Source organism: Tauraco erythrolophus, chromosome 4, assembly GCF_009769465.1.
Source record: "Tauraco erythrolophus isolate bTauEry1 chromosome 4, bTauEry1.pri, whole genome shotgun sequence".
NCBI lineage: Eukaryota > Metazoa > Chordata > Aves > Musophagiformes > Musophagidae > Tauraco > Tauraco erythrolophus.
The window spans coordinates 71,872,359-71,895,476 of NC_141468.1; the positions used below are offsets into that span (position 1 = coordinate 71,872,359).

At 40.5% G+C, this 23,118-nt stretch overlaps 1 protein-coding gene across 1 annotated transcript in view; it reads right to left on the minus strand.

Annotated features, from left to right (window-relative positions):
* Window positions 1-23,118, minus strand: part of ANO2 (anoctamin 2) — a 198,399-nt gene that overhangs the window by 141,949 nt on the left and 33,332 nt on the right. Inside the window, exons 4-9 of the mRNA XM_086610450.1 lie at window positions 17,510-17,608; window positions 7,725-7,876; window positions 6,448-6,502; window positions 5,678-5,726; window positions 3,354-3,409; window positions 3,073-3,114 (exon numbers count right to left, since the gene is read on the minus strand). Of these exons, the coding sequence (XP_086466576.1) occupies window positions 3,073-3,114; window positions 3,354-3,409; window positions 5,678-5,726; window positions 6,448-6,502; window positions 7,725-7,876; window positions 17,510-17,608 (453 nt within the window). The remainder of the gene's footprint in view (window positions 1-3,072; window positions 3,115-3,353; window positions 3,410-5,677; window positions 5,727-6,447; window positions 6,503-7,724; window positions 7,877-17,509; window positions 17,609-23,118) is intronic.

The window sequence follows — 23,118 nt, forward strand, 5'->3', positions numbered from 1 at the left end:
ATCCAGCAAAAAGCATTTTCTGTTCATAGATCAAGGAGTAAACTCTACACTGCTGAAGCAATTGGGAATTCGGCAATGAGATTCAAGGAGTGCGGAGTCTTGGCTTTTAGAGTATTGCTCTTACAGAACAGTTCTGCAAAATGCTTTACACTTGTGGAAAGAAACGATGGGACTAGGTTTGAATTTCTTTGGCTTCAACAGGAGTGGAAGAGAATTGCCCTGGCTGCCATATTGATATTTTCATATGAAAACTTGTGGTTACTTATTCAAAATCAACCCTTGCCATTACCCCACAGCATTACCTAAAATTTTATTTGTTTCCATAAATAATCATACTAATACAGGCATCCACTGAAAGATACAAAACAAGCAAGTTAAAGCTATTAAATCATTAGAACTAGTTAAAAGCTGTTTTGAACGTAGCTACAGAATGGAATTTGAAGAGCGAAAAGAAAGATCTTTCTAAAATTGCAGTCAGTTCAGGAACAGGTTGCTATGGCATTATGTCAGACTACAGAATCACACTGGATATTCTGATTCCAAAGCACTGAAGGTGAATTTATGGCATGAATATTTTCCACTCACGTGTGTTGCCCACACTAAACCTCAGTCTCAACACTGCAATTTTACAAGATTAAGCTTAATCTGGAAGATGGAATGAATGTGCTTCCTTTCATGATATTTATTAAATTGAAAGGAGTTCTAGGAAGAATTTTGTAATACAATTTATTGTATTTTATCAGCTTCACTGAAAAGCAGTACTTTCTGTATGTTTATAATAATACTTTCCAATCTGCTTCTAATATTCTAGGGATGTTGTTGTAGTATATGACAACGGTGTATTTCCCAGCTAGGTAATAAAGCCCGTATGTGTTTCTCAATGTCAAACATACTGCTAGCAATGACGAGTTACAAGTTGCCAGTGGGCTAAAAGCTTAAAAAAGATCAAGTCAGTGTTTATACTCAGGGCAAGTTATTGCCATGCTGCTGTGCAATAGCTTTCTTAAAAAGACTTTTTCTAGAGCAGAAGTCACACTAAAAGAGGGAAATTCCTTTACTCCTATCAATAGTCTTAGGAAAAGGGTGGGTTTCCTTGAATGCAGATTTCTAATTCTCCTAGAATGTGACAAAAGTATTGTTTCACAGTGCATTTTCTCAAAGAAAATCCTGAAGAGGGTTAATAAGGATTAACCTTCTATATTATGAAATGCTACATAAACCTTAATTACTTGTGCTGCCTTATTGGCATAAGACAGGCTCAGTTAGTTCATCATTCTTAGGGCTTATACAACAGACAATTGAAACGAAAGATACAGATAAGTTAAAATGGACAAAATAAAAAGGGGCACAGAAAAATAAAACCAAAGAATGCCCCCCTTTGCTTTAAACCTGATCAGGGCTTTTCAGGAAATTAAACACTGAGACTATTAGATTCAGATAGAAAACAGATGATGTTATGCATAGAAATACTACAGCAGATTCAATAGCTAGGCAGCAGAGACACATGTGAATAATCAATGAAGTATTTCTGGAAAGAACCTTTTATGTTTTTAATACTTAACACTTCATAACTGAGCCTAATAGGCAGAATAGAAAGAAGGCAGCACAAAATACAACTAGTAGGGTGAATATTTTTCCAGACACTAGTCCTTTTAAGCCCTCTTCCCCCCTTTTCCACAGTACCCAATCTTCCTCCATTGACTAATGTTCATTTTCTTTTCTAAAAATTTTGCTCACCTTTTAAGTCAGTAAACTATAAGTCTGTTACTGCAACACTATTTTCACTTAGAGAAAATTCTGCAAGTGCAGAGTAGGTGATTTCTTCACGCACAAAAGATTCAAAGTAACAGACATAAACGTACAAGCTTCTTTATAGTTTGTTTTCCAACTTCTCTTTTGCTTACCAAGGTTCATATATTAAATCAAATTGTATATGGCACATGAAGACATCTAGTGGCTGAATGTTAACACTATTTACCAGAAACTACAAAGAAGATTATGTTTACAAATTTTTACTAACCCCGCACTGGAGAAATCAAATTTATTTGTATGACTTTTGAACTCAGTCAAATACTCAAATAATCATAATCTGTGGTAATTATACTCCTGAGAACTACACTGTGTTTTGCCAGATTAATTCTATTTCCTTACCTTTTCTTCAAGCAATAGATGGCATATACCAACATGTAATGCCAGAGTTAAAAACATTTCTTAAATGATTTACAAGTCATCAAGAATACATGAAATTTATTTTCTAGTTATTTCTAGAAATAATTTCTAGTATAGTAAATATTTTAGGCATCAAAACATTCTCTTTTTCTTCACTCTTCCCCCTCCAACTTTCTCTCCCCACAATTTTCCCGCTTCATTTCCTGTGCTATTGTTTGTATATCAAGGGGGAAAAAAAACCCCAAATATTAGAGAACAATATGAAATAGATCTTAATGGATTACAGTAATTAAATGGTTTTGCTCATTTCTAATAGTAAGTATACATATTAAAAACAGTCTGAATTCACATAGTCTTTGATTATGCATCCATTTCTTTTCTGCAGACGGTGATATATTTTCAAAAGTCATTTGATAGCTAGAAACTTTTTATTTACAAAATAACTAGAAGCAGATTTTTAGAAATTGCATATAATTTAATTGAATGCAAAATCAAATTAAAAATATAACTATGTTTTATTGTAGTAGCCATTGTTCTATAGTACCATATGGTTATAAAAGAAAATAATCACGTAAGTTATTTAAAAACTTTTACTTTCTGACAGGTTGAAAAATATTATCTATGCTTACGGAGAGAAAATTGAAGCATTTCAAGATGTAAATATCAAATTAAATTCACTGTTATACTTCATGAGAAGACTTTATAAGAAAACTTCATAAAACTCTTATGAAAAGGAATTTTTATGCAGAAATAGAGGAAAATACATAATGCAAAAAATATATGCATTTGTGAAAACATTTACTTGATTGAACACTGGCTAATGCTTTATGATAGCATTTAGGACAGTAATTCAAATTTATCACATTAAATCTAATATGAAATTAGTTTTGCAATATATTTTACCTTTCTTTCATTCATATCATCATTCTGGCCTTCATATTCACCCTAGGGAAAGCAAATAATTTAATAACCGATGTAAAAACAGAAAACATTTAATAAAAGATTGTTCAGTTGTTCCTACATTGTTGATTTTACTTTTAGGTCACAACTTGAAATGCACTTATGTAAGAGTTTTCATACTGGAATCACACACTTAGAATCTATTTTCATTGTCACAGGCAATAAACATATGCACTATTATGTGATAACATCATAGAACTAGATTTTTAATACTATATACATACATCATGAAGTGGGTATGCTGCATCATAAACATTGTTTGCTATTAATGTGCTAATACCTAAAAGAAAAAAAAATAAAACTATGTCAACAGCTAGGCACGGTTAAACAGAAAAGATTATTACAGATTTCATTTCATGACATCGCAAAGGGGACTGAGCTGTATTACTGAAAATATTCAAAATCATTTCAAGATGAGTGTATACCAACCTAGAAGTACCCAGTTATGGAAAACATGTTTTCAGAGAACGACTCCTTTCCATATAGTGCTTTTTTCTTGAATGAACTAGTACAGCTCAAAGACTGCTTTGGCCACTTTCTCTTCCTGATAGCAGAGGCATGTGACTGAGGAGGAAAGCATCAGGGAAGTCCTTCTCGAAGCTTGACAATGATCAGAACCATGGATACCCACTGATGCACCCAATCAATTAAAAAACCAATTTCACAGAAGTTTGTGATTGAAGAAACTCTTACTCTCTATTGATTAATATTAGATCAGGTTTTGTTTTCACTGAACCGAGTGTTGGGTTTTCTATCCTTCCTCATATCAATACAGCATGGTATTGAGATGATACTGCTGCTCAGCACGGTGGCAGAGCTCTGAGAGGAAGTAGAAAGGTTAAGGAGCACCACGGAGTCTGAGAAAGAAACAGACTGGTGGAACCATGCTCTCCCCTCCCTGAGACAGAAACAGGAACAACCACTAGAGAGAAAGAAAAAAAAAAAAGAAAAAAAACCACAACAAACAAGATCAAGGGGATCTTGTATCCTCTCCCCACCAGGCTGAAGGAAGTTGCTTAAAGGAAATGAGTGAATGGAGGCAAATCCGTTCTTGGGGTGACAGGCGAACCCCTTCCTTGCCCACCTCACCTTCCCAGGTGCCTCTGTACAACAGGTATGAGGCTCTGGAGGTGGACGATCAGTCAATGGATGATGTGGATGGCAGTCTATCTACACCAGAGGTGTTGCCAGAGTCATTCATAAAGGCCCACCCTCAGTATCACAACCACCTCGATGAGGAAGAAAATACAGGTCATAGTTGTAGGTGACTCCCTTCTTTAGGGAACAGAGGGTCACCTGACCACTTCAGAGGGAACACCTGACCAAGAAGACCAAGCACGAGGCCTTCTATAGACAGATAGAAGTACCTTCACATTCACAAACCCTGATCCTCATGGGGGACTTCAGCCACCCTGATACCTGTTGGAGGGACAGCACAGCAGGGCATAAGCAATCCAGAAGGTTCCTGGAATGCATTGATGATAACTTTCTTCTCCAAGTGGTAGAGGAACCAAGGAGGAGAGGTGCTATGCTGGACCTTGTTCTCACCAACAAGGAGGGGCTGGTGGGGAATATGAAGCTCAAAGGCAGCCTTGACTGCAATGACCATGAAATGGTGGAGTTCAAGATCCTTAGGATAGCAAGGAGGAAGCACAGCAAGCTCAGTACCCCGGACTTCAGGAAAGCAGCCTTTGGCCTCTTCAGGAATCTGCTTGGTAGAGTACTGTGGGATAAAGCCCTCTATTTCAGGGAGACCTAAATTAATCTATTTTCTACTCCAGCTGCTGCACCAAAGAAATCTGTTACTGCAGCTTCACCACACAAAGTTACATCAAGACTGTGCAGGAATCTGTCACACGGATTTATTCTTTGCAAGTGCATTACCCTAGGACTTCATGATCTGCACATAAGTAGACTTTCAGAAGACGTGCCAGACCAATACTATCACTTCTTTGCCACCAGGGAGATATGTGTCATGATATCATAATAGATGAAAGAAAAGAGTAGAGAAAAGAAAGTATACTTGTATATGTTCTGAGCCTCAAGGAAACAAAAGCTCCAAGTATTTCAGGGTTACTCCAAAAGTATCACACAATATCTTCAAAACAGTCATAGTTAAGCCATATAGTTCACTATGCAGTTCATGGACATAATTTTTAAAGCCACAGTGATAAAAATAACCTAGAAAGATGTATTATTCTACTGAAATGACAAGAAAAATCTGCTTCTGGAAGAAATAATACAACATATCGTAGTTGACATCTGAATTTTCAAAAGCAGGTCATATAATAATCAAGTCCAATTCTATAACAATAGACAAAATGCAAGTTATGTGCCGCATCTTGCACTTGTAGAAATGAAAAGCAAGCTTCCATTACCATATCCTATCCAAAACATGGACCAGAAAGTCTGATTTTATTCCTCAGAAAAAACATTTGTTTCAATCTCTGTTTTTCATGGAACAGTGCCAGCATACTTCTGTGTTCAGTGAGACACCTAAACAATTAATTTTAAAACAACATATATAATTATCTTCCCTCCTTCTTACCCATGCTATTTCTGGCCTTTGTAGGTGTGCGCTTCAAAATTTCATGTACCTGTGGAAAAGAACAGTGATAGAACACACAAATCATCTAGCAGTATTTTCATCATGGAGCTAGCAATAGAACAAAATTTTAAAATAACAAGCTTCTGCAGAGTTCATTTGAACATATATTTAAATCATACGTTTCACTCATATATAAATGCATGACTTGAGGCAGCTAGTTAACACTTAACAGCGCTATGGCAACTCTCACTAATGGATTATCTGCCCACATCACATTCGAGAGTAGAACATCAAGATGCACATAAAGTGATCAATAAGCATGCTGTACCTATGAAACCCAAGTGTGTATGGATGAATATAGCACGTTAGGAAGAAGTTGGCATTGTTTATGTAAAGAGAAATCTTGCCTCATCGTGTTGGAGACCTAGCAGGATCTCAGGAACATTATACAAGATTTCCCACCAAAGACTGCTGGAGTTAGGAATTCACTACAGGAATGCAGAAGAGGTCCTTCTATGGAATAAAATCTAGTTTAAGATTAGGAAGCAGAGGAGTCAGTAGCAGTGTTTCCCTACATAGCATGTCCTACTCCTGGACCACTAGGCAGCTCTGGAAGGGTATTTCTTGCATACTTATGACTGCTTGGTGTTTTGCAGCAACAGAGAAAGGCATAAACTGATGAAATTAGCAAAGTAGTCACCAACACTCACTATTAAAGCAAATCCTATTCAGCGCAAGAAGTCAATGATATGTTACTTTTGTTTACTTACTATTCGGCTGCGGGTAGCGTTGTCAAAAAAGGTGTCTTTGTCTTTAATGTTGTACCTAAAATGTTGAGAGTAGAAAAAATAGTCAGTTATGTTTTCAGACATGGTAGTAACAAGTAAGATAACATACAAGATTCTGATTTAGAATCCATTTAGAAAACCCAGCAAGTAAGAAAAACAGATGTTTGAAGGAAATGTAGATGAAATAGTACAGCATAATATACTGTGCTATTTAAGACTTAGTCATTTAGAGTTCTACCTGGATTGCAGTGATGGTGGGCATAAAAATGCAAAAATACTAACTAATGTAAAATGGCTTTTGGGTGAGGAGAGCTTGTCTATTGTTTACACAGGATGACATTTTAATCTTTTCCTCATAACGTACCCTCCACACTATAACATTCAAAGTTATTAGGTTTCAACTAGCCTAATACAGATGTTGTGACTAACCAGTCAACATTACTCTTGCTTTCAAATAACCATTCCACCGGAATTATGCATTCCCTTAAACCTTAAAATCATCATATGTGAAATTAGCCTTCTCAGTTTATTCCTCTCAATCAATTTTACTTGTATTTGGTATTAATTAAAATTGTTAAAGAGGACAACAAATGATATGGTGGGTCATTATTTTTATTACTGAATTTTATTTATCAGACATAAACAACAAGGAGACATCCATGAGAAAAAAAAAAGAGTGTTTAATGTCAAACTGGGCCTAGAAGCATTATTCTGAGTGAAAGGGCAAGTGTCAAGAATTCCTTATCCACATGTTATTAGCCAAGTTTTAATTACTATAATAAATCTATTGAGGAAAAATATTATTGAATTTCTACTAGCTCTTTCTTTTTTCAAAATAGGCAGTAATATCCTTAACCAAATAATCAGGAATTCAGTACTAGGATTTAAAGTATAGCTATTTTACTTATTTCACCGCTTCCAGTGCATTATCCAGCAGAAGGAAGTAGAACACTGGCAGAAAGTCTCTGCAACATAGATTTCTTTTGGTCCACTGAAACTGAACTCAGTGCCAATGCATGTTAATTTACTTTAGATCTATTTACTTGGCCTTCAATAAATTTAGTTTTATGCAGACACATGCTTTTATCACTTGGAAATATTATCCAAGAATAATCTGACAACTTGGATATTTCCTCAGGTTTTCCAGAAATACTCAATGAATTTCTGAATTTTGAATTAAATACTGGTAGAAAAAATGAAAACACTAAAATGATAAGTGATAACTTTCTTCATTGCTCATCACAATTTAAATCACTCACAAATATATTTTCTCTCTGGAAAAAGGGTAAGACAGGCTTTTCATGTTGGTGTTTTCTTGTTGTGGCACCTGGGGTTGCAGAGGTTCAGTCAATTTGCACCATATTTCATTTAATGTTTTGAGTATTCCCCCTTCTTCTGTGATTTCATACATCTGAGTAAATAGAATATTGTACATTAGCATGTTACTTTCAAAAATCCACTGAAATGAAAAAAAGATAAAATTTACTATACATATATGTTTAAATCTGTAATTAAAATAAGTGCCTTCTCTGAAGTTATATTCCCATATAACAGCAAGCACACGAATTCATAAGGACGTCAGTTCCAAAAAGAAGTTCTTGTGTCCTTCACAAGCTACTTTCAAAAGACAACTCAGTGCAGAATTGTTAATACAAGAAACATCCTTACTATCTAAACTAGGAGCTGCAGGGAGATAACAGCAAGGCAGAGTAATTATTTTGGGAATAGAGAGAGCAGACGAAGCAGGAAGGATCTTTACCTGCTGCAAATTATACTGCTCCAGCAGAATAAGTTATTCCTGGGTCATAATTGCTAGTATGGTCTGACAGCAATTGTACACATGCCATTAGAAGTGGGGATGCCAGGCTCATGGCTATGTGGCTCTGCCTCCCAGAGATATGAAGGCATTTTTTTCCCAAAACATAGACAACCTTACCAAACATGTGTTTTACTCTTTCTAACCCTTTCACCAGCTTTGTTGCCCTTCTCTGGATGTGTTCGAGTACCTGGACATTCTTAAATGGTGGGGCCCAGAACTGCACACAGTACTCCAGGTGAGGCTGCACCAATGCTAAATTCAGCAGGATAATTACCTCTTTAGACCAGCTGGTGATGCTGTGTTTGATGCACCCCGGGATGTGGTTTGCCCTGTTGGCTGCTGGGGCACACTTGCCGACTCATATTGACCTTGCTGTCAACCAGCCCCACTAGATCCCTTTCTGCAGGGATGCTCTCCAGCCACTCCTTTCCCAGTTTATACTTGTGAGCAGTGTTACTCCATCCCAGGTGCAGAATCCAGCATTTTTTCTTGTTGAATTTCATGCTATTGATTATTGCCCAAAGCTCCCACCTATCTAGATACCTCTGCAAGGCTTCTTGTCCCACAAGAGAGTCAACAGCACTTCCCAGTCTAGTGTCATCGGCAAGCTTGCTAATGGTGAATTCAACTAGTACATCCAGATCATTGATAAAAATTTTGAACAGAACTGGCCATAGAATTGAGTCCTGAGGAACACTGCTGGTGAACGGTCACAGCCAGATGTAGCCCCATTCACTATAACCCTTTGAGCCCTACCATTCAACCAGTTCTTCACCCAGCACACCATGTACCTGCTCATCTCACAGTTAGACAACTTGTCCAGAAGGATACTGTGAGGGACACTATCAAAAGCATTACTAAAATCCAGAAAAAAATTACATCCACCACCTTCCCATCATCCACTAGGCAGGAAAATTATCAAGGAAGGATATAAGATTAGTTAGACAGGATCTTCCCTTCACGAAACCATGTCGACTGTGCCTGATGATCGCGTTGTCCTTTAAATGCCTTTCAAAAACACTCAGTATGATCTTCTCCATTACTTTTCCAGGTACTGAGGTTAAACTAACAGGTCTTCCTCCTCACCCTTCTTGTAAATTGTCATAACGTTGGCTAGCTTCCATTCAGCAGGGACCTCCACAGACTTCACAGACCTTTCATAGATGATCGAAAGGGGTCCTGCTGTAACTTCTCTAACTCCTTCAGTACTCTGGGATGAATCTCATAAGCCTCCATGGACTTACGAACGTTCAGTTGATATGGATAGTTCCTTACAAATTCAGCATCCACAAATGGAAAGTCACTCTTCTTGCAGTTGTGGTCCTCTGACTCAGAGGACCAGACAGTCTGAGGTCTATCATTAATATTAAAGACTGAGACAAAAAAAAAAACCATTGAAGGCCTCCACTCTTTCTTCATCCCTATTTGTCAGATGACTATCTTCAACAAGTATTTTTTTCTGCGGGAGATCCACTTCAGAGCAGGTAAGACTGCGACTGGGGAGAGCTACTGCAGGAAAAAGCCGAAAAAAGCTCTTTTCTAGGGCTTTTCTGGAAGCATTTTCTAGCCGGGACCAGATCTGCCGCTGTTGGGGGCGGTGCCGGCGTAGGCGGGCTGCTGCGAGAGCCGGGCGGAGCCAGCACAGCTGTGAGTCACGGGGCTATAAATAGCCTCAGGGAGAGCAGCGGCTAGCCGCTGCCCACCGCGAAGGAGCTGAGGAAGGCTATTGTTCCTGCCTAACGAGGGGACAACTGCTGTAGTCTACAGCTCCTTGGACGGGATTTGAGGTACTTCATCTTATCAGGGAGTCATGGTGGCCACTCGGAGGAGGAAAAATGTGCTTTCAGCACCCACTCGAAGGGATGTGGGTGTTCAGGTCACAGGCTGTGAGGAATGTCACAGCTTGTCCTTGGTAGCTGGGAGCAACCCTGAGGATGGCTGCGTGAGGTGCGAGCAGGTTGATGACCTGCTAAGCCGGGTGGCACAGCTCCAGGATGAAGTGCTGGAGCTCAGGGAGGAGGTGAGCAGGTTAAGAATAATTAGGGAAAGCGAGAGGGAAATTGACAGCTGCCATAATCTGGTTGTGGCAGAGCAGAAAGAAGTGGAGAGGGTAAAGGGGATCAGGGAATGCGAGGAATTAGGGGACAAGGAGCAATGGCACAAGGTCCCTGCTCGGCGTGGCAAGCGCAATAGAATAGCAATTCCCTTGCCCCCCCAGGTGTCCTTATGCAACAGGTACAGTGCTCTGCAAGGGGAACTAGATGACAGGGAGGGTGATGGCTGTCCCTGCTTGGAGGTGTCTCCAAAGCCGGATCAGACTGCCATCGGTACTAAAACCTCATCAAAAGAAGAAAACATAGACGAGGGCCCACGCAGAGGGTTGCCTAAGGGGAGTCAGTCTGCCTCACGACTTCTGACTGCCCCTGTTAAAAGAAAAAGGAGGGTAATTGTCATAGGTGATTCCCTTCTGAAGGGAACAGAGGGACCAATATGTCGACCAGACCCAACCCACAGGGAAGTCTGCTGCCTCCCTGGGGCCTGCGTCAGGGACGTCACTAGGAAACTCCCTGCTCTGGTACGGCCCTCTGATTATTATCCATTACTGGTAATGCAAGTTGGTAGTGATGAGCTAACAGAGAGAAGTCCAAAGGCCATCAAAAGGGACTTTAGGGCATTGGGGCGATTGGTCGAAGGGTCAGGAGCCCAGGTAGTGTTTTCTTCAATCCCTTTAGTCGCAGGAAAGAACATAGAGAGGAACAGAAAATCAGATTTGATTAACAGATGGCTCAGAGGCTGGTGCCACCGACGGAAATTTGGTTTCTTTGATCATGGGGAGGCTTTCCCTGAACCAGGTCTGATGGTACCGGATGGAACATGCCTTTCTCAGAGGGGAACCAGGGTCTTAGCTCAAAAGCTAGCAGGGCTCATTGGCAGGGCTTTAAACTAGATTTGAAGGGGGAGGGGGGGAATATCAAGAATGATAAAGATATGCTGGAAGTACCCGTAGAACAGAAGAAGGGAATTCCAGCCGCTCCAGCCAAGAAGTCAGATTCATACCGCTGTCAGCATGGCACCAGTGCCAGCACTGAGGGTCCAGAGGCTGGGGAAGGATCGCAGGTATGTTCAAACGAACTTACACTGCCGTCCAAGAGAACCCCTGTCGCTCCAGCCAGCGAGTCGGCTTTGTCGGAGGCCCAGCTGAAGTGTATGTACACCAACGCACGCAGCATGGGAAATAAACAGGATGAGCTGGAGATGCGTGCACATGAGCAGGGCTACGACCTTATTGGCATCACGGAGACGTGGTGGGACGACTCCTATGACTGGAGTGTCAACATGGAGGGGTATAAGCTTTTTAGAAAGGACAGGAAGGGGAGACGAGGAGGGGGTGTCGCTCTCTATGTCAGCAACCGGCTGGAATGCGTGGAGCTTCGCCTGGGGTCGGAGGATGAGCTGACAGAGAGCTTATGGGTCAAGATTAGAGGACGGAGACGGATAGGGGATGTTACGGTAGGGGTCTGTTACAGGCCACCTGGCCAGGAGGACAGAGCAGATGAGGCGCTTTATAGCCAGATAGGAGCAGCCTCGCGGTCACAAGCCCTGGTCCTCATGGGGGACTTCAACCACCCTGACATCTGTTGGAGAGACAATACAGCAGGGCATAGGCAGTCCAGGAGGTTCCTGGAATGCGTGGATGACAACTTCCTCCTGCAGGTGATAGAGGAGCTGACAAGGAGGGGTGCCATGCTTGACCTTGTGCTCACCAACAGGGAGGGACTGGTGGGTGAGGTGAAACTTAAGGACAGCCTTGGCTGCAGTGACCACGACACGGTGGAGTTCAAGATCCATGGGGCAGAAAGGAAACCACTCAGCAAGCTCTGTACCCTAGACTTTAAGAAGGCAGACTTCGGCCTCTTCAAGGACCTGATGGGCAAAGTGCCGTGGGAGGCGGCCCTGGAGGGACGAGGGGCCCAGGAAAGTTGGTCCACATTCAAGGAGCACCTCCTCCAAGCTCAGCAGAGGTGCATCCCGACGAAGAACAAGTCGGGCAAAAAGGCCAGGAGGCCTGCGTGGATGAGCAAGGAGCTCCTGGACCAACTGAAAATGAAGAGGTTAGCCTACAGAGGGTGGAAGCGGAGACAGATAGCCTGGGAGGAATACAGAGAAGCTGTGCGAGTGACCAGGGACCAGGTGAGGAAGGCTAAAGCCCTGAAGGAATTGAATTTGGCAAGGGATATAAAAGCAATAAGAAATGCTTCTATAGGTATGTAGGGGACAAAAGGAAGTCCAAGGAGAATGTAGGCCCCCTCCGGAAGGATACTGGTGCTCTGGTCACCCGCGACATAGAGAAGGCTGAGGTACTCAATGAATTTTTTGCCTCAGTCTTCACTGATAAAGCCTCTTGTCTTACCACCCAAGCTGTGGAAAGAACTAGCAGGGACTGTGAGGATGAACCACCGCCCACTGTACTTGAAGAGCAGGTTCGGGAACATCTGAGGAACTTGAAGGTGCACAAGTCCATGGGACCTGATGAGATCCATCCGCGGGTCCTGAAGGAACTGGCGGATGAAGTTGCCAAGCCACTGGCCATTGTATTTGAGAAGTCGTGGCGGTCTGGTGAGGTCCCCGATGACTGGAAGAGAGGGAACATAACCCCCATTTTTAAAAAGGGGAACAAGGAGGACCCGGGCAACTACAGGCCAGTCAGCCTCACCTCTGTGCCTGGCAAGGTCATGGAGCAGATTCTCCTGGGAACCATGCTAAGGCACATGGAGAGCAAGGAGGTGGTGGGTGACAGCCAACATGGCTTCACCAAAGGCAGATCGTGCCTGACCAACTTGGTGGCCTTTTATGATGGGGTGACAACATCGGTGGACAAGGGTCGACCAACGGATGTCATCTACCTGGACTTGTGCAAAGCTTTTGACACTGTCCCGCACGACATTCTTCTCTCTAAACTAGAGAGGCATGGGTTTGATGGATGGACCACTCGGTGGATAAGGAATTGGCTCAATGGCCGTACTCAGAGAGTAGTGGTCAACGGCTTGATGTCCATGTGGAGACCGGTCACGAGTGGCGTCCCTCAGGGGTCCGTGTTGGGCCCAGCCCTCTTCAACATCTTTGTCGGTGACGTGGACAGTGGCATGGAGTGCACCCTCAGCAAGTTCGCCGATGACACCAAGCTGTGTGGTGCCGTCGACACGCTGGAAGGGAGGGATGCCATCCAGAGGGACCTCGACAGGCTGGAGAGGTGGGCCCGTACCAACCTTATGAAGTTTAACCAGGCCAAGTGCAAGGTCCTACATCTGGGTCATGGCAATCCCAGGCACAAATACAGACTGGGCGGAGAATGGATCGTGAGCAGCCCTGAGGAGAAGGACTTGGGAGTACTGGTGGACGAGAAGCTCAATATGAGCCGGCAATGTGCTCTTGCGGCCCAGAAGGCCAACCGCATCCTGGGCTGCATCAAGAGGAGCGTGGCCAGCAGGTCAAGGGAGGTGATTCTCCCCCTCTACTCTGCCCTCGTGAGACCTCACTTGGAGTATTGCGTCCAGTTCTGGAGTCCCCAACATAAGAAGGACATGGACCAGTTGGAGAGGGTCCAGAGGAGGGCCACGAAGACGATAAGAGGGCTGGAGCACCTTTCCTATGAGGACAGGCTGAAAGAGTTGGGGCTGTTCAGCCTGGAGAAGAGGAGGCTCCGGGGTGACCTTATAGCGGTCTTCCAGTACCTCAAGGGGGCCTACAAGAAAGACGGGGAGAGGCTGTTCAGGAGGGCCAGTTGTGATAGGACAAGGGGTAATGGTTTTAAAATAGAGGGAGGTAGATTCAGGTTGGATATTAGGAAAAAATTTTTTACCATGAGAGTTGTAGAACACTGGAACAGGTTGCCCAGAGAGGTGGTGGATGCTCCATCCCTGGAGACGTTCAAGGCCCGGTTGGATGAGGCCCTGAGCAACCTGATCTAGTTGGAGATATCCCTGTTCCTTGCAGGGGGGTTGGACTAGATGACCTTTGAAGGTCCCTTCCAGCCCTAACGATTCTATGATTCTATGATTCTAAGTATTGGTCCAATATTTATCTTAGATCTCCTCTTGCTATTAACATACTTTAAAAGACCTTTTTGTTGTCTGACACAACACAGGCTGGTTTCAACTGTAGCTGAGCTTTGACCCTTTGTGTTTTCTCCCTGAGTGTGCAAACCATGGCCCTGTAATCTTCATGCAAAGCCTGACCTTGCTTCCAGAGATGGTACAATTTCTCCTTCTTCTTCTTGAGCTCCATGAGGAGTTCCCTGTTCAACCAACTGGTCTTCTGCTCCACTTCCTTGACTTAGGACACGTTAGAATTGTCTGCTCCTGTGCTTTTAAAAGGTGATTCTTAAAAATTAACCAATGCTCATGGACTTCTAAGCCCTCAAAAGCAGATTCCCAGGGGACATCGATAACTAGCTCCTTGAGACTTTCCTAGTTGTCTCACTGAATACCTGTGACATCATCTGCCACACACTTCAAGAATTTCTCAGACTTGCTTGTCACAGCAGTATGGTATTCCCAATGGAAGTCTGGGAAGTTGAAATCTCCATAAGAACAAGGGCTACCAATCCAGAAATTTATCTTAATTTCTTATAGAACCAGTGCCATCATCCTGGCTGGGCAATCAATAGTAGACACCCACAATGATATCTACTTTGTTTTTCATCCCCCTAATCTTCACACATATCATACCTAAAAGCAAGAGCTGCACAGTCAAACTTCTCCCTTGCACAGTACAACTCCTCCACATTTCCTGCACTGCCTATTCCTCCTGAACAGCCTACAGCCCTCCATCCCACCACTCTAGCCCTGGGACTCATTCCATCAAGTCTCACTAAGTTTGTTTCTCATACTGTTTGTTTCTCATATTCATATTTGAGTGTGGCCCATTCTCAGTCATAAAAAGTAGCTGTATTGTCATATCCAGAAGCATAAACATAGTTAAAATGGCTCAAAAATTACCTTTTCCCAGCATGTCATTTGTCCTGAAAAATGATTTAAGACTGAACATTTGAAAAACAATTTTTTGCAATCAATTCATCATGTTTAGAGATGGATAAATACTTTCCACTGAAAATGCTTTGTTTACGGTTTCATTAGATGTTTGAATAAATAGCATCACAGAAAATACCTAATGTGCCTTGAAAACAACCCTTTGTCTCTCTGAACGAAAACAGAATTTTCTTTTTAGCGGCTACTGGCTGAATTTTTCAGTTTGTATAGCCAAATCCCCAAAATACAAGATTTCAGGTTTTCAAAGTGGATTTTTGTTTTCTTCACAGGAAATTCCTCTTCCAACTGTATTTAGTTGCAAAAAACTTAAGACATGAACACAGTTCTCCTGTCATGCCTGGTTTCTGGTAGTGCACTGGTAGTGCTCCATTTCTACTGTTAAGATAATAGAAAAATAATGTAGTCAACAAGAGTTGCCAGCAATCTTCTCCTTAAAAATGTCATATCACTTTTAAGTTATACAAAACAACTTATTCCCCTAGGGTGAACTTTCAGGAAAATTGAGATCTGATTTCCTTGTTGGTAGACGTATTTCATTTCGTCTTCTACACACTGAAACAAATTACAGGTACAAACCTGAATACTGTTTTCATAACTGCCTAGTCGATGGCTGCATGCCCATTTGGTCTTCGAATATTTGTCATACTATTGAATAAATGTCAGTTATATGGCAATCTCATTCAATATGAAGTGTGCACAGATCTAATTGGTTCACTGAAATCTGTTGCTCTAAAGAAAAGGATGCTATAACTAATATATAATATATAGCAATTAAATGAAGTAATTTGTCAACATTTTTAGATGTCTTTACCCCAGATGATTCTGTGCCTTTAGGGCTTTATGATTTACTGTGCATTTTTTCTCTCATTCAGAGGAGAGAAGGGGATGCGGAGCTGTTTGTGAGTGACTAGGGTGGCCACTGGAGACTATCAGCTCCCGGAGTCCCTAACTTAGAACAATATGATGGCAACATTCCTCAATTAAAATAGTGTAAAATTTGCTTTGATGTATCTGCAAAAAGCCAGAAGGGGAAAATTCCCGTGAGGGAAGAGGAGGGAGAAATGACAAGGCACTAAAAATGCACAAAAGGAAAGAAGCTGGGAAGGGATCAAAAAAAGGAGTTGAATATGTAAGTCCATTTCTAGAAAGGGCCTACACATCCATCAATATGCCAGAAAGGACAGACGTATTGTAGCTGTCCAAAATCTACTCATTTTCAAAGATTAATTACAAGTAACTGGACTTTTTCTGTTTTTTTTCTGGGATGCAGACACAATATCGTAAGAGTACACAAGATTGGTTTGGCCAAGCCCCTGACAGTGATAGATTGTAACGCCACAGATGTGAACACCACTGAAGGTTTTGCTGGGTGGAAACAATCAATTCAAAAAAACCCCAAAAAACAAACAAACAAAACCTCACAAAAATAGCAACCCTGTGGAAGAAAATAAAATCAGTCTGTCATTTAATTCTAATGGCAATGCAACGAAATCAGTGTTCAGTAGTGCAACTGATGAGTATCACTAACTGAAAGCACAAGGCAGTTCCACTAACTTCAGTGGAGTTGTTAGCCAGTGTGCTAAACCATTCCAGGACCACAAATTTTGGTATCTGATCCTCATAATTTACATTTTTGCCAGCAACTCTGCTGAAAGCTCTAGATATTCTCAGCTACTATGGTTACAAAGATAGTGTGACAAAGTTTAATGACAATGGGCAAGTCAGAATGCACTAAGTCATTGAGACTACCAAAATTGACTTTCTTGGCATCCCCAGACTTAGAGAAAACTTAAGACAGTGACCAGCTATCATACTATCTCCCATACTGCACCTCAACTTTGAGGAAAGTTCCTTGACAAAAATCCAAATAGCTACTGCCTTCTCAGCTTTCAAAGCCTTCCTTAAAACTCACCTCTGTCATCGCTCTTCTCAACGCAGTTTGTCAGCCATCTGCTTCTGTGGCCTTTGAAATCCCCTTTGAAAATCCCACCTTAAATCTGATACTGAATACTAAATCATCTCAAAATAATTAGTAAAGTGAAAGAATAAGCCTGGCAATTCCTTTGCTCTGATTTTGAAATAGAGCAACTCTATGGGCTTCTATATACTTAACTACCATTCTGATCCACTGTTCTCCAGTCACACAACTAGTCGATAGAAGATGGAAGATACTTACCTTTTTAGTGGGCATTTTTATTTTAAGGAGTTCCGCTTCTCGACTAAGTACTTGCCAAGGCGCGTGTATACGGACAAAACTCAATCCTTGGCTCTTATTCTGAAACATAAAATAGTGAAAACAACGTTTCCTGATATTATTGAACAGAATACAGTAATAATGCTTCAAGATGTCAACTCCAACTAAATCATGCAACAATGAGCAATCATAGCAAATAAACCAATTTCTGTGACAACTGGGCTTTAAAGTGACCTTTTATTTAAAAGCTGAATCTTCTAATGCTCTAAAATCCATTAATCAACTGCCTACAGTGTAGCTGTGTATGCATTATGAAGACAGAAGTCTACAGTTCCAGATTTTGGAATCATGTGAACCAGAAACCCCCGAGCTACAACTTCCACACTCAGGTATTTTGTAAGTCATCTGACTTCACTAGTATGTTTTTTGTTTCCATCTGAACCAGCAAAGAAAAGGTGTTTCTTCTGCTCCGAGTGGGCTTTCCTTTAGGTTCCCATTTCAGTTTTGCCCAACTATTTCCTGGACACTGCATCCCCCCAGGGGATCAGGCCCAACATTTACTGCCCTAAATATCTGACGTTGGAGGAGCAACTCTAAACAAAACATTCAAAATTGACTTCTGAAGAGAGATATGAGCCTAATGTTTATGTAAATAACTGGCTGTGCTGTGCAGAGGCAGAAGACTACACAAGAGGGCCTCTGCACAGCCAGTTAGCTTCGATCTGGGCTGTTGAGAGGCTGCTGTCCTGGTAGCACATCTGAGCTACCCAAAGGCACTCTAAGATCAGAAAGAAGCACCCCTGGCAAAAGCAAGAAAATGAAATGTAGGCATGTTGATACAGAATTTTCCTCAATGCACAAAAATAAATTATGTCAGTAAATTACACAGATGAATGCTTACTGTAGAAGTGAAGAGAATAAAAGTTGGGAGGGAGATTAGAAAGAGGATATGAGGACATATTTTAGGAAGGACATGGAAGTGGACAGAAGGAGACCTTAAAGGCTCGATTAATGCTAAAATTAATGATCTTTGTGTAGCTGTGTTCATGCTGGGGCTTCGGTGCTAGGCCATACGGTTACTTTGCATTTTCCCATCTGTATGTGTGTAAGGATCAGGACAGTCCCCTCCTTTCAGTGGAGCATGAGCCTGTATTTGCACTCCCTCATATATCCTGAAATTTAGAAGTGAGACAAGAAAACTGAAGCAGGGTGTCCAACTTGAAGAGAAAAATAGCTGGGCTACACATTGGGCTGAAATGCAGAACTTTGGTGCCTCACCTGCGAGTAGCTGCTTGTTACATGTACAGTTGCATATGTCTAGGGAAAGAATGTTAACAGACATGACTTAATATCACTATAATCAACAAGTCGCATGACTCTATGAAGCTGGGAACATAGGCCATATCCACGGAAACTTAAAATCTCCTGTTGGAAACTGACTCCAAGAAAGTTTGCTTTCTCAAAAGCTTTGAGTTAAGAAAAGTTTTAAACAGAAATATGAATCACAGTCTAAACATACATCTAAATCTAAAAGACTATTGTAGCACATTTACCTCAGAAAAGCCTGTCCTCTCAGCCACAGTGATATTTTTTTTGTTTTGCATACAATTTATAACAATTTCCAAATAAAGCTGTGTCATATCACATTGGCATCAGCATTTTAGAACCAATATAATCTTTTAAAAGTGTACAAATGCTTACAACTTCATGTAAACACCAAACATGAATTTGCTGAATGTTTCATAATGCTTCCTGATCTAAAAAAAAAAAAAAAAAAAAAAAAAAGATTAGATGGAAATCCCACTATTCTTATTGCAATTGTTTTGCTCTTGTTTCCCTTATGGCTGCAACATGAACTACAAAGATCACTACATCACTTTCAGCTAACACTTCTTCAGTGGACTGATGTTATTTAAAGAGCAGAATGAGTTGCAGCGTGTCTCTTTCATCAGCCCACTGGGGAAGTCGGCTTTAAGAGAAGGAAGTAAAAATTTACTAGGCATGAGCAGATGTTCCGGTAATCATTTGCTGAAAAATACATTAATAACAGATGAGAGTTTAAATTTCAAGCAAGTGAAGATCAGGGGGCTTCTTCTCAGCTTTTGGCTAAAATCAAGCATGCATCCTCTGTCTGGAGGACTATATTCCATGCTGGCAAGAGGAGGGACAGTCTGATCTAATTGGTTGTTTCCAGATCAGGCTCATATGACTACACAGGTTGCAAATAAAATCAGTCAGATAATTTGAGAGAAAAGACCACATGAAAAATATGACCTTTGTATATTTGAACAAAAATATGTTGGAAAGTTGTGCTGTTCACGAAGCGATATCAGATGCTGAGGAATTAGAGCCTTAAAAATCTTTAAAAGTCTTTAAAAGCACCCCACAATAGGAAGTTGACATCATTTTAGTAAAGACTAATGCAAAGTAAATCAAGTAGGGAAAACAGGATCCGGTGATTCCTATTGCATGGTAAACAAAAAGTGCAGAAAGATAGACTGCTGAATATTTAGTTTGGGTTTACTAGGGTCCTGTTTCCTACATCTTCCTATATTTTCCTAACGTTAAAATTAATCAAAGATATTGAAATCATCAGTCTCATAGCGTATCTCAAGGGATAAACCATCTACCTAGTTTTCTATTGAGCCACCAAAATAAAAACATGTACCACCTACTCCTCTGGTAAGGCTCCTTTCCCTGCTTCTCAGGCCTTCACCTGCTGTAGTTCCAGTTGTCTGTTTGCATGCCCTTTTTGTCATTATCATTAAGATGACTGATGAAGATCTGTTCAACTAACTTATTCCCAGAATGGTTATTGTATTGCAAACATTACCAAAAGTTAGAACTTGTTTTCTCATTGCCAGAGTGGATTCATAACTGTCTACTGGAGACATCCACTAAGCGATATGATTTGGTTAATCACCTGAAATGATCGAGGTACATCTGTTCATGAATACAATTTAATGTTTACTCTAATGAAATGCTGTCAGTCTTCTATTTTGACTACTTACAATCACTATCGCTTATTCATTGTACTCTAGATGTATCACTAAAGCTAACATGTTGTGCTGTCTAACATTATTTTTGTCTGACCATTCACTTGTTACTTAATACAACCATCCTTAATCAAGTCCTTTTGCACTTACAGCTGATGTCTCACAGGACTTTATTCTTGGCCCTGCAGTGTTCTATGTCTATATCATTGCACTCCCTGGTTATATTACTCAAAAAACTAAGTATTGCTATGCAGATGACAAACAGATTTGTTGCTCCCATGATCCTTTTTTCGTCAGATCTATATTCCATATTATAGAGTCCTTCCAATAAGTTTCAAGAGTGGAAGTTTTTCAATAATCTGGTTCTGAATTATTCAAGATATATTTATATCTTGGCTTCTTTCCTATTTTGTGAAGATGAACGGGGCCTTTCCATTTCAATAGGAACACTCAGCATTAAAGTCAAATAGAAGAAAATCTGGAGGTCTGGTTTGCTTTTCAATCAGCACATGAAGAAAAATATATCAGATATTTATTTCAGTCTATCATGTATTCCTAGTAGTTTAAAGCAGGACTTTAACAGCAGTCTATATTGCATTTTTTTCTGTCTTATAGTAGAAATGTATAGGCTGAATAAAATTCAAATTTCTCCAAGGAGACTTTTTCTATCTTTCATGCCTTAACAGTAAACTACATTAGCACCCACATCAACTGCAAGTCTAAGATTTATTGCAAACGTATCATCATAAAGGCCACAGCAGAAGAAAATGCATGATAACTACAGAAGCTCTCATATAGACTTATATAAAGAATGTACTCCTATTGATTATAATTTGACTAGTGAAAACTCAAAAAGTGATTATTCTTTTTAATTAAAAGCTGAATGTTCTGAAACATGACTAGACAAGCATAATAGCTAGACTAAGGAGAAAAGCTCTGCCCCAAAATTTAGATTTTTCATTGATCTTAGGTTTCTACAAAAGTCAGATATCAAGTGAGAATTTTATCATTCTAAAGTTAGTGACATATCCATATTTCTCACCCACTTCGACAGTTACACTTGTCCAATCATAACACGGAATATTTTTGGATCATTGTAACACAATTACTATGCTTTTATTAATCTCTTCCAGTTTACAGTTTCTCAATTCCAGCCTTTGCATGGACAGCCTACAAACTGAGGAGATGCACCAAGAAGCATTCTCTATTGCAAAAGGAGTTTGTGGAGAAGTCCTGTTGCTCCTCAAGAGCACGGTATGTAAAAGGTAGAGTACTGCATGTCCAGCTCAAAGATTTCTCATAGTGCCTTTATTTTGTCTAGCCAATGTAACTCCTACCTTACCTCATTCAGACAACCCATTTGTCATGTGTCAGCCATGTCACCTCAAGATGCAGTGTTCTTAACAATTTATTTCAACATTTCTAGTATGAGCTAAAACATATGATGCTAAAGCCATCGCATTTGTCAGTCACAGTCAAGACAACAAAAAGGGCAAAACCAATAATTATACTCTGGGAGAGCCTCAGACCTTTTTGTGGTTAGCATATTGCTCCTAGCAACTCTGAAAATACAAAATTCATTGCCGAATGCTACATTTTGGTGAGTCTTTCTCATTATTTCCTCCTCATGAAATCACTCATCATTCATCCTGTATTAAAGGAATATATTATATATAACATACATATTAAAGGGCATAAGTTATTTTAAAATATTTCTCCAAAGAAATAGATTTCTGTTGTGTATCTTAATAAGAAGAAAAGAGAAACACTGAAGGGTAGAAAGAAGCTGAACAAAAGTGATTAACTACTGTCTAACGGAGTCCAAGTGAACCGCTAATCTTTCTTATGATTTAAAAAAATATACCTAGGAAATGGAAAGGTATAAATTATAAAACCTTAAGCATGTAAACTTCCTTCTTAAAAAGACATTTTATCCTTCTGTGATTATTAAATACAGAGAAAAATACCAGACGCTTACAGACAGCTCGTTTCTAATGGCTTCAGTTAATATAATCAGATATCTTTTGCTGACACTGGTAATACCAGCCACGCTAGGAAAACAACGAGACAGTTTGTAGAGAAGAAAAAAAAGACAGATCCTAGTAGCTCAGTAAAAGTAATCATCTTCCCATTTATGCCGTCACCAAATGGATCAGTCACGTCTGCAAATGCAATTGTTCAAAATTAGTGTCTGCTCTCCTGATACCAGCCCTGGAAATTGAGGCAAATAACAATGTGATGTGATAGTGAAAATAAAATACAATTTCTTGTTACCATCACAGAACTTCAGTCACACATGTTTTACCAGAGCTGAGCCAAATATTGAGCTGTTGGCCCCCTGCACGGGTAGCACATGATGGAATGACACAGCATTGCCAGAATCAAACTCACTGTGAAAGCGTCTACATTTTGTGCCAGATGTATTGAATCGCTATCTGTACAAGGACTGGCGTTTTGCTGATCTTAATGTTTTGTATCCAAGATACAAAATCAGTTTCTTGCAAAGCACGCGTATCAAAATGTATGTCAGTTAAATTACAAAAAAAGGAAGGGCAACACGCTAGTCCAGGTGAGACGTCAAGATCTAGAATGTCT